Here is an 11545-nt window from a genome sequence, read left to right on the forward strand (position 1 = left end):
TCCCAGTCTCACTTTTTATCCTCCTTTTCTCTGCTCTGAGCCATCTCTGAGCTTTCCTCCCTGGCCCAGTGCTGCTCCCATTTTACAGATACAGACACGGCTCACATCAAGAGCAGTGATGGACGTGCCGGTCCGTGATCCAGGTGGGGGGGGCAGACAGGAGGGAGCGAGAGGATTCCTCTGTGTCTTTCTACCCTCTTCTCCTGTGTAACCACTTGCTCATCACAATCTATTTCCTATTAGATTGATTTCCACATGAGAGTTTGACACGGTTAAACTAAATTTAAATACACTCATTGAATAAGCCAAGATATTGAGCTATTTATTTATTCTTCCTGCCAGACTCCCAGCACAGAGCTGAAGAAACTCATAAAGCCGTGGAAAACCCGAGACACTTTTCAAGTGGGAGTTCCTGAGGTGAAAATGATTCTTTCCAGTTCTCTTTTCATTTGCACTTTCAGATTCAAGGCTAAAATATGCCGTTGCTTTGGGTGCCTTCCCTCATCAACCCCAACCTTCACGGGAAAAGATAAAAGGTAGAGTGTCTTATTTTATTTACCTCAGGACTTCTCAGAAGGGAGGGAAAAAAAATCCTCTAAACAGTGTCCATTTTGTTTGTCAAAAAGTTTCATTTCGGGGCTGGAGTGATAGCACAGCAGGTAGGGCGTTTGCCTTGCACGCAGCCGACCTGGGTTCGATTCCCAGCATCCCATATGGTCCCCTGAGCATGACCAGGGGTAATTCCTGAGTGCAGAGCCAGGAGTGGCCCCTGAGCATCACTGGGTGTGACCCAAAAAAGCAAAAAAAAAAAAAGAAAATTCATTTCTTTATAGATCTAATTTTAATTTTACTGTGATCTTGACTTAAAATGAAGAGTATTTGGGTTACCAAGTCTTGGGACTAGAGAGCTATTGGGGGAAATATGAAGATATGAAGATTTTTTTTCAGATGTTATATTTTTCTTCTCTCCTCCAGAAAATTTAGTTACTTTAATTGATTATTCTGGGAGTGCTCTTAAATGGTGCTCAGGGAGCTTGGAGGCCAATCCCCACAATATTTGGCCAGTTGGGCCATCTTGATACAAGGATCTCAGGACGTGGCACTTGTGGGCCCTCTAGAATTGGGAGCCTCCAGCGCTACCCAGCAGTGCTCAGGAGCCTCAGGGATGTACTAGTGATACAGGGTGAAATGTGGTTCAGGAAGTATAAACTACAGGTTGGGCGTGTGCCGGGCAAACCTCTAAGCCTAACTGCTGTGGAGGTAGAGGAGGGTGGGAGGAAAGAGCTTCAGGCAATTGACATATTATTGGTTCTTTTCGATTGGTCATTGTCAAACTTGGGCTGGAGTGATAGCACAGTGGGTAAGGCCCTTGCCTTGCACGTGGCCAACCCAGGTTCAATTCCTCCACGCTCTCGCATCCCTCTGGCAAGCTACCAAGAGTATCTCACCAGCATGGCAGAGCCTGGCAAGCTACTCGTGGCGTATTTGATATGCCAAACACAGCAACAACAAATCTCACAATGGAGATGTTACTGGTGCCCACTCGAGCAGATCGATGAGCAATGGGATGACAGTGACAGTGACAGTGACATTGTTAAACTTACCAATATAAGGGGTAGCCAGGCAGAGAGATAATGAAAATAACTAAGGGGCAGAGATAGCAAATCTATAAAGGGGAAGTAGGATGCAAGAGAAGAAATTTCCTTTGTTTGTTCGTTTTGTTTTCAGACCAGACTTGGCGGTGTTCAGGGCTTACTCCTGGCTCTGCGATCAGGAGTCATTCCTGGTGCGCTCAGGAAACCGTACGGGGTGCGGCAAATCGAACCCAGGTTGGCTGCATGGAAGGAAGATGCTCAACTTGCTGTGTTGTCTCTCGGGTCTTGAGGGAACACTCTCTTTGACCCCTCACACGTTCCCTGGGGAGAGCAGGAGAGCAGCACTTCCCAATTTCTCACCCACACGGCAACACCACAGGGACAAAGATCGCAAGAACTTGGCTGGGGTGGGGGTGATGGGCTTTGAGAGGCGAGTCATGAGCCCCAGACACTCGCTATAGAGCAGGGACTTGGACCAGGATAGCACAAGACACAACACAAGGCTTTGAGGTCAGCTTGGGACCGACGAAGACTGTCAAAATGGGAAGTAAAGAGGAAAGGGAGAGAAACCTGGGAAGGAACCTCCAACAGCCGACTCAGACTTCACAATGAACAACGTTAGTATTATACGCACTGGCACAGCGCTTGGGCGTTCGCCTTTCACGCGGCCGATCCGAGTTCGATTCCTCCTTCCCTCTCGGAGAGCCTGGCAAGCTACTGAGAGTATCGAGCCCGCGCAGCAGAGCCTGGCAAGCTACCCGTGCGTATTTGATATGCCAAAAACAGTAACAATAAGTCTCTCAATGAGAGACGTTACTGGTGCCCGTTCAAACAAATCGATGAGTAACGGGATGACAGTGACAGTGACATTTTACAAACAAAATTCAAGGACAAACCACTTTTCATGAAATACTATCTACTCTGGGCCTCATTTTCAGTTCTTTTGACATGAACGATCAGGCTATCTCTGTGGATGTTGGCAGTTGCTTTAAGTTTGGGGGAAATAATGAGAAGGGTTTAGTCCTTTCTTGCTCATCAGGGTCATGTTGTGTCATTTAAACTTGATATTATTATGGGGCAGAGAGAACAATGAAGGGCAAACTTCTCAGCGAACCTTTCCCAGCCCTGTCTTCTCATCTGCAAAATGGGAATGATGAACTAAAGCCAGACAATATTCAAGCCCCTTCCAGCTGCTAGGTGAATTTAACTGGGATACTTTTCATTTGGCAGAGATCTGCTGAGCAGTTTCAATGGTAAAGAATATCTTTACAAAACCAGACCTGGCTTAAAGGGTTTATTTGTGTGATAAATTCAGTCCCATTGACCATGCATATTCTCCTCCTTCTACATCTGTGAAGCCAGTGTACTCTGTTCTAGAAACCTCACATGCTCTGGACTGAAAGATGCTAAACTGGACCTTGCCACAATTTTATTATCTCACCCTGGTCCTTTCACAGTTAAAAGAGAGTAGTGATCTTGGATGCACTACAAATGCACGTTTAGTTGGAGAGTGAACTTCTGAGTTCAAATAAGGAGGCTTTTTTTTTTTTTAATGGAAGAGTGAATCAAAAAATCATGAAGGCTACAATTAGCGCCAGTTGCCTGGAGAAAGGTCCTTTCTTTCCTCTCGTTCCCTTTTATTTCTTGGGAGATGAAAGAAAGCAACATGGAGTGAGAATCCTAGAAATGTGGTCGGTTCTTGCTCTTTCCTGCCTGCTCGGCTATAAGAGTCATGTTGGAGTTGTGGCCTCCTAATTAAGCCGCCTGAGGGAAACAGGACGCAGGAGAAATCCTGGCCACACTTCTGCGGCTAGCACCTGGCGCCCAGCTTTCACTCTCTGCTCTCCATCCTGCACCCCTGTAGCGTGCCTGCTACTCATTTGTAAATTGCATCCAATCAATTTCATGCAATTGTGCTGGGCGGGCCTTGGAACAGAGCTTTTTCTGAACTCTCAGGGCCTGGAGCAATCATTTTTGAGGCTCAGCTTCTGAAGAACCTGGTCCTCGGGGCTCTACTTGACCCTGAGGTCTCCAAATCATTTCTTCAGAACCCTTAAATGCAGCTTGTTCTTCTTAACCTTCCCCTGTTATATATACAATATATATATAACATATGATACATATATGTTTGTTTTTTGGGTCACACCCGGAGATGCACAGGGGTTACTCCTGGCTCTTGCACTCAGGAATTACTCCTGGCAGTGCTCGGGAGACCATATGGGATGCTGGGAATCGAACTCAGGTCAGCTGTGTACAAGGCAAACGCCCTACCTGCTGTGCTATCACTCCAGCCCTGATATATATATATATATATATATATATATGTTCTAAATAAATTTTAGCACATTATCAGAAACTACCTGGGCATCCCTATATATTCATGGACACAAGCAAATATATTGGTGGCATTTGCATTCGAGAGCTGACCAGTCCACTCTTAACTCTCCTCTTGGAAAGAACTGTGGGCTTCAAGAATTACTGTTCAACGGGTAGAATATTCCAGGTCTACTGTGGACTGGGGAGTTCAGAAGGATAGACATTAATAAGAGTGGTGCACCTTTAGGATGATGATATTTTTAATTCTACTCACTCTATAAGTCCCTGAAGATGATTTTTTGGAGGAAGGGAGGATGCTTGTTAGCTCTTATCATAAGCAGAAAGGCAGAAAGCCAAGAAGAAGAGATTCTGTGACTGGTTTCCTGTGATGCCCTTGATTCCATACACCATTGTCTGCTTCTTCCCTCCTCCTCCCCAGCCTACTTCCAGCAGCCTCTAATTACACCCTTTAATGATTCGACCAATTAAAGGCTGCAGTTCAACCTAGAGAGGGACGCATGAGAAATTAGAGGCTGGCACGCAAACTTCGATGTGGATGCACTTCTTCCAAGGTTACACACCTCTATTAAGCCAGTCGGCTATTTGAAAAGCAGCATAATGGGCCAGGCTAATAAAATAAGTGCGGGGACATTTGCAGCTGCTCCCGAGTGAATACACCAGAAGGACACCCGTGAAGAGCAAAGGTTCCATATCCATGGAACCAGGGCTTCGCATTTTTTTTTCCCTCCTGAAACTGCAGTTGCTAGACACATCTCTGAGCTAATGTGAAATGTAATGTAATAATGGCGTTGTCATGGCTTGGGAGAAGCTGCGAGCTTTCCTCCGAGCCTCCTGCCTCTGCGTGGATGGGAGAGGACCACAGCATCACTGACGGTTGCCATGGAGTTATGCGCGGGGGAGAGCTTTGCTTAGAAGCATCTGACCCCTCGTGGGTGGGAGCCCTGGGAGATGTTGAAAGAGCCCAGGGAAGCAGTCAGGGTTCAAGCAGAAGAGGACCAGAGATAATGCTGGGATGTCCCAGCGATTGGGGTGGAGGAGAGAGCAGAGGGAAGCAGCCTGCTCTCTTTCTTCAGCAGCGTGTGAATCTTTCCCCTCAGATGATTGCCTCATTTTGATTCTCCATCCTGCCCTCTGCCCGTTCTGCTTTCTCCCCAAGGGTAATGGCTCTTGGTTTCTCCAATGAGTGGGTGTGAGGTCATGTCTTGAAGATTTCCCAGAATTCTTTCTCCCTCCTTTGCCTGCTAGCTATGATTCCTTTTTCTCCTCTTCCTCCACAGGTTTGATAAAGTTTGTTCCTTATGTGCCAGTGCCTTAGGAAGACATGGTGCAAAAGGCAGCCTCAGACCTTCCTGCCATCAGAGTTTATCTTATCAGTCTACCCTATAAGTCCGACCCATCAGAGTCTATCCCATCAGTCTATTCCAACAGTCTATTCCAACAGAGACTATCCCATATGTTTTCTGCATAAGAATCTATCCCCCAAAAGTCCATCTCATCAGCATATCCCATTAATCTATCCTATAATTCTGTCATATCAGAGCCTATCCCATCAATCCATCCCATCAGAGTCTATCCCATAAGTCTATCATAACAGAGTCTAGGTGATCAGGAGAAACTTGTGCTAGGAACTGACTTCACATCGTGCTACTTAGAGCTTTGGCCTGTCACCTGTGGCAGCTGAAGGAGAAGGAGATGAGGGAGAATCTTCGATCTGGTGCCATCCTACTCAATGAAGAAGAAAAACAAGAGCATTTCAGGAGAAGGCATAATAGGAGCAAAGGCGTGAACTAATGAAAGACCAACAGGAAAGAGTCTGGAGTGATAGTACAGTGGGTAGGGCCTTGCATGAAGCTGACCTGGGTTTGATCCCTGGTACCCCATATGGTCCCCTGAGCCCACCAGGAGTGATTGCTGAGTGCAGAATCAGGGATCTGTAAGCCCTGAGCACTGCCATACCCCCAAAACAAAAAACCCAAAAGACCACGAGTAGAGAGGGAAAGTCAAGAGCTTATTATTATTATTATTATTATTTGCTTTTTGGGTCACACCTGGTGATGCACAGGAGTTACTCCTGGCTCTACACTCAGGAATTACTCCTGGCGGTGCTCAGGGGACCATATGGGATGCTGGGAATTGAACCTGGGTTGGCTGCGTGCAAGGCAAATGCCCTACCCGCTGTGCTATTGTTCCAGCCCCTCAAGAGCTAATTTATAGAAAGAGTGGGCAGGGATCCATGAGCTTAGCTTACCAACCAAGCTAAATTTGGATCTGATCCTTCTCTGTAAACTTCTAGTGAATTATCTTGTCCTCTGCAGACTTCCAAGAGATCCACTTCTGAGTTAGTCTGTGCAGAGTTAGTTTCTGCACTTTTGTTTGTTTAATTCGACAGAGAAAATGGTGTAGGGATCTTATTTGAGATCATTACTAACCAATAGCAGGGGATAAAATAACTGGGTGATAGTCCACTGATGCCCCTGCTAAATCATATTGCAGTCTGAAGCACAACTGACCGCACTTGTTTCAGAAGGTCCTAGCTCCTATGAGGTTATCTTGCACAGGGGAAACAGTCAATCCATATAATTTACTATGTATTTATGGTGACACATATATATATTATATCCCAAGGTTTCATAAAAGTACATTTTCTTTATCCTTTGATTCCTTTTTTGTTCCAAAGCTGTTGTTTTGTTTTTGGTTTTTGGGGTTCCTTTTCTCTATATCTTTCTGGCTTCTTCCTAGAGTCTAATTCTGTCTTAGAGATATTGCATGGTGATAATACTCTTCCCTACCATTTCCTATGTTTTACTACTCTTTGAACACAGGAATTGAGGATTCTTAAGGCTTTGAAGAAAACCTTGAATTTCCTTGAGTTTCTTCCACGAAGAGTTTTTCTATGGCCTATCTGGATTCCACTGCCCACCACAGGGAACTCAGTACTCTCTGGGGATCCTTATTCTAATTTTATATCAAGGAAAGACCTCCATTTTTGAGCAGAAATCTGCTTCCTGAGTCTTCATTCCGTCATGCATTCAGTAATTCATCAAAGGTTATTGGCACCTCTGTGTACTCAGCGCTCCTGTTGGACTTGGAACACAAAGATGAATTACCCTAGTTCTCTGACCTCCATCCCTTGGCTGCCTTTCTCTAGGACAGAATGCCTTTTTCACCCTTATTTCTTAACAAATTACAAAGACCTTTTGCAAACACTTCCCAGGTTGGTTTAATCTGGCACCGGAGACAGTCGTTGGGGAAAATCTCTCTGCATGTCTCACCACACACTCAGAGTTGTATTAATTGGCACCCGGGCACCGTCTGTCATGTCTTGTTGCTTAATTAAGTCCATATTTGTTTTGAGTGTTCTTTTTACTCTGCTATTTCTTATGCATGAGAGAATAAAAACAAATGAGGAAAACATTTTATAGTTAAATTAGCTGGGAGAAATAGTCCTGGTTGAAAACTCCATTGGCCAGATTATTTCATGTATTTGTTGACCAACATAACTGCAAGCCACTTGGTTTCTCCCCTCCTCTTCCTCACCCGAGTCTGACCTTGGCCTTCAATTCTCATTTCCAGTGCTTTTCTCTTGAATTCACTTGTTTTCTAATTCAAGAAATAGCAATAACACTTTATATGCCTATAAAGCTTCAAATCTTTTCAAGATCCTTTTATATCCACTAGCTCGATACTATTCAGAGTGTTGTTTCAAAGATCTTGCTTTCCTTTTATCTTTTTACTGCCCATGATACCATTTAATGGTTATTTTCCTACTATTGTGATGAGATTTTGAGTATAGGTCAATTTTATTTTTGACTCAAGTTAGATTGAATAATACAGTGTTCATCTTTCAAGTAGTAGATATTTATCATTGTATTAGCTTAACTATTCACAATGAAAATAAAATTTCATAAATTTTTCCTTGGTCAACTTAAACAAACCTCAATTGTAAATCAGAAATAAAAAAAATCATTTGTATAGGATTGATGTAGGACTGGAACAATAGCACAGTGGGTAGGGCGTGTTTGCCTTGCATGAGGCTGACCCGGATTTGATTCTTCCGTCCCTCTTGGAGAGCCCGGCAAGCTACTGAGAGTATCCCGCCCACACGGCAGAGCCTGGCAAGCTCCCCGTGGCATATTCGATATGCCAAAAACAGTAACATCAAGTCTCACAATGGAGACGTTACTGGTGCCTGCTGGAGCAAATTGATGAACAATGGGACGACAGTGCTACAGTACTAGGATTGACCTGGTCAGGGAGAGGACAAAGATTTTCTGCCCTAAGGGATTACATGTGTGGGATTACAAATAAATTGTAAAGTTTCACACACAAGATTGCAAGATCTATTATGTAGTTAATACTAGGCACTTACTTGCATTGATGACTATCCCATAGGCAACCAGTCTGTGGAATTTAAGATTTTTGTCTAATTGTCTTCTCCATGGTCCTCGGCAACACTAGAGTAACACACACACAAACACAAACACAAACACAAGTCTTGTTTGGGGAGAAATCATAGTAGAGCAGTATGACGAGGTTTAAGGGAACAGGATTGGCTCCTAAATGATTAGAGGTCTGTCTTTGTGACTCCACAATAGGTAATCATTAATGAATCAAACAGGCACAACCAAATGGACATTGCTCACATTTTCAATCAGTACAAATGACTGAGCTAGCAGTCCCCTAGCTAAAGGCCAAAGCTACAGAAGACTTGCTAAATTCCTGCCTTGACATCTATGGAAAATAAAGAGGAGAATCCTCCAGGTCCTCAGTGATGTAACTCTAGTAGTCTACATATTACCTTTTTTTCAATTATATCACAGTGAGATACACAGTTACAAAGTTGTTCAGGATTAGGTTCCAGTCATACAATGTTCCAACTCCCATTCCTTCATCAACATACATTTCCAATACCAATGTTCCAGTTTCTCTCCTCTCCCCACCCAACCTGCCTCTATGGAAAATACTTTTCTCTCTTTCTCTTTCTTTCTTTCTTTCTTTCTTTCTTTCTTTCTTTCTTTCTTTCTTTCTTTCTTTCTTTCTTTCTTTCTTTCTTTCTTTCTTTCTTTCTTTCTTTCTTTCTTTCTTTCTTTCTTTCTTTCTTTCTTTCTTTCTTTCTTTCTTCTTTCTTTCTTTCTTTCTTTCTTTCTTTCTTTCTTTCTTTCTTTCTTTCTTTCTTTCTTTCTTTCTTTCTTTCTTTCTTTCTTTCTTTCTTTCTTTCTTTCTCTCTCTCTTTCTTTCTTTCTTTCTCTCTTTCTTTTTCTCTCTCTCTCTTTTTCTTTCTTTCTCTCTCTTTCTCTCTTTCTTTCTTTCTCTCTCTTTCTCTCTTTCTTTCTTTCTTTCTTTCTTTCTTTCTTTCTTTCTTTCTTTCTTTCTTTCTTTCTTTCTTTCTTTCTTTCTTTCTTTCTTTCTTTCTTTCTTTCTTTCTTTTTCTCTCTCTCTCTCTCTCCCTCTCTGTCCTCCTTTTGGGCATTATGGTTTGATTATATATATATATATGCATATATATATATATAAAACTTTTTCCCAGACTGGAGCAATAGCACAGTGGGTAGGGCGTTTTGCCTTGCATGCGGCCGACCTGGGTTCGATTCCTCCATCCTTCTCGGAGAGCCCAGCAAGCTACCAAGAGCCTGGCAAGCTACCTGTGGCGTATTTAATATGCCAAAAACACTAATGTCAAGTCTCCCAATGGAGATGTTACTGGTGCCTTCTCGAGCAAACTGATGAACAACGGGACTACATTGTTACAGTGCATATTACTTTTTATGGAAGGAAGAAAGGCACTCCTTTCATTGACATCTACTTTTATTAAAAAATGAAACTATGAGGATAACCCTATAATATATTGTTGAAGTTCTCAATTTTTTGCTATAGAGAAAATTTTCCCATTTTAGCAGGAAACAAAACACTCAAAGAGTACAATTAGTAGAATTAGGAAATGTCTCAATTTGGCTGGGATGGGTAGACTAAATCCCAGTAAAACCTACGAGCTTGATTTTGATTGCTGGGACTCAGGTATCAGAGTGACATTTCTTAATTGGAATGTGTCTGAACTGCTTATTTGTCTCCTTTCAATCAGACATGGTAATAGTTCAAGTAGTTCTCCTACCGTCACGACTCGGGCCAATTATCTTTGTGCTGCTTCTCAGATGGAGTACATCTGTCTGGGAAAGGGTAAGCAATGAGCCCGGCGTCATGAGAGGGTAAATGGTAAGAGATCAAATTAATTTGATGAACTGATTTCTGGTTTTCAGGTTTAGCTACTAGGTCATCCCTTAGAAAGAAACGAATCTCGGTTGAAACGGGAATATTGGGGATATCAAAGAAAAGTACATCCCTGTTTTCAATGGCACTCATATTATTAAATTATAACAACTGGAATTATTTCAAATGATTTAGTACTCACCACACACGTCCCTCTCATGAATGAAATAAGGTTTCGGGTGACTGGTAATAGGATTAGCATGCAGTTGAAGTTCAAGCACACTGCCGATGCTCGTGCCCAAGCCAGTGTTGACTGAGCATAAACAAAAATACACGAGAAACATCCAGTGAAAACTGAGGAAAATCAGGGACATAGAATGCGCTTTGTTTTCTGAAATGATGGTCACAGTCACCAACAATACTTACCCCCAGAATAACTCGTGTGTAAAGGAAGGATTCTTCCTCTTCATACCAGTAGTATGTGTCGATGAACAGATATAAGTTCACTCCCACCCACAGGAGCTAGAGAAGGATGAAAAGAGAACCAATCAATAATATCTGTCTTTACTCTTTTTATTTTTCCATTCAAAATCACTTGGGGTTCTTTAAAAGTGAAATGAAGAGAGTCTCAATAGTTGTCAGAATCATCCCCCAGTACTTCCTTCACATAATTTCAACATTGATTATAATGGTAAGAAATTGTGAAATTATTAAAAATTACTTTGAATACATATGAGCATACTTTGAAGAATTTAACGAAAAGTACAAAACCTTCTAATCAACAGTGCTATACTCTTTAGTATGTGATCTCAAGGAGGAGAAAATCTTTTTAAAAAACAAACAACTCAGAAAGTACTCCAGAAAAAAAAATTCCAATTTCATAGTCTAATTCAAAGACTTCATCTGATTTAGAGAAACATTCATACATTATGCAAAAACAAACCACTTGACTTTAAAAATAATTAAAAATGAACTGAATCGGAAAACAACTTTACATGAATTTGTGAGAGTAAATTAAATATATCAACTGAATGTTTCCCAACAAATTTTAGTTTTTTAACCAGAATGATATGAGTCATCTTGCCCAACTTGCCCCCAAACCAGACTATAGAACAACATATAGATATTTAAAGTCAAATAGCAGGAATGATACTTACTGCTAATATGATGGAGAGCACCTCATTCAAAACCCAACATCTCATTTTGAGAGCTTTGCTCTTTTGCAAAATTATGCCTGGATGCAGTATCCCGAGTCAAGGTTTCTCTGCTAAATTATTTTGTCTCTTTGAGGAAGCCCCTATTGGGAGCAGCTCTCGAGGAATTTCTAATTAAGGACTTCTTGCCAAAGGCACATCACGGATCTGATGTGTCTCCTGACTTGGGTGAATACAAGGCAAGTCTCTGTCTAA

General features: G+C 42.2%; 1 protein-coding gene across 1 annotated transcript in view; it reads right to left on the reverse strand.

Moving 5' to 3' along the window:
* NOX3 (NADPH oxidase 3) overlaps positions 1-11338 on the reverse strand; it is a 69179-nt gene extending 57841 nt beyond the window's left edge. Inside the window, 4 exon segments of the mRNA XM_004601096.2 lie at positions 8302-8386; positions 10339-10449; positions 10563-10658; positions 11294-11338. Of these exon segments, the coding sequence (XP_004601153.2) occupies positions 8302-8386; positions 10339-10449; positions 10563-10658; positions 11294-11338 (337 nt within the window).
* Positions 11339-11545: the final 207 nt, after the last annotated feature.

The sequence above is a fragment of the Sorex araneus genome, chromosome 4, assembly GCF_027595985.1.
Source record: "Sorex araneus isolate mSorAra2 chromosome 4, mSorAra2.pri, whole genome shotgun sequence".
In the NCBI taxonomy this organism is placed as follows: Eukaryota; Metazoa; Chordata; class Mammalia; order Eulipotyphla; family Soricidae; genus Sorex; species Sorex araneus.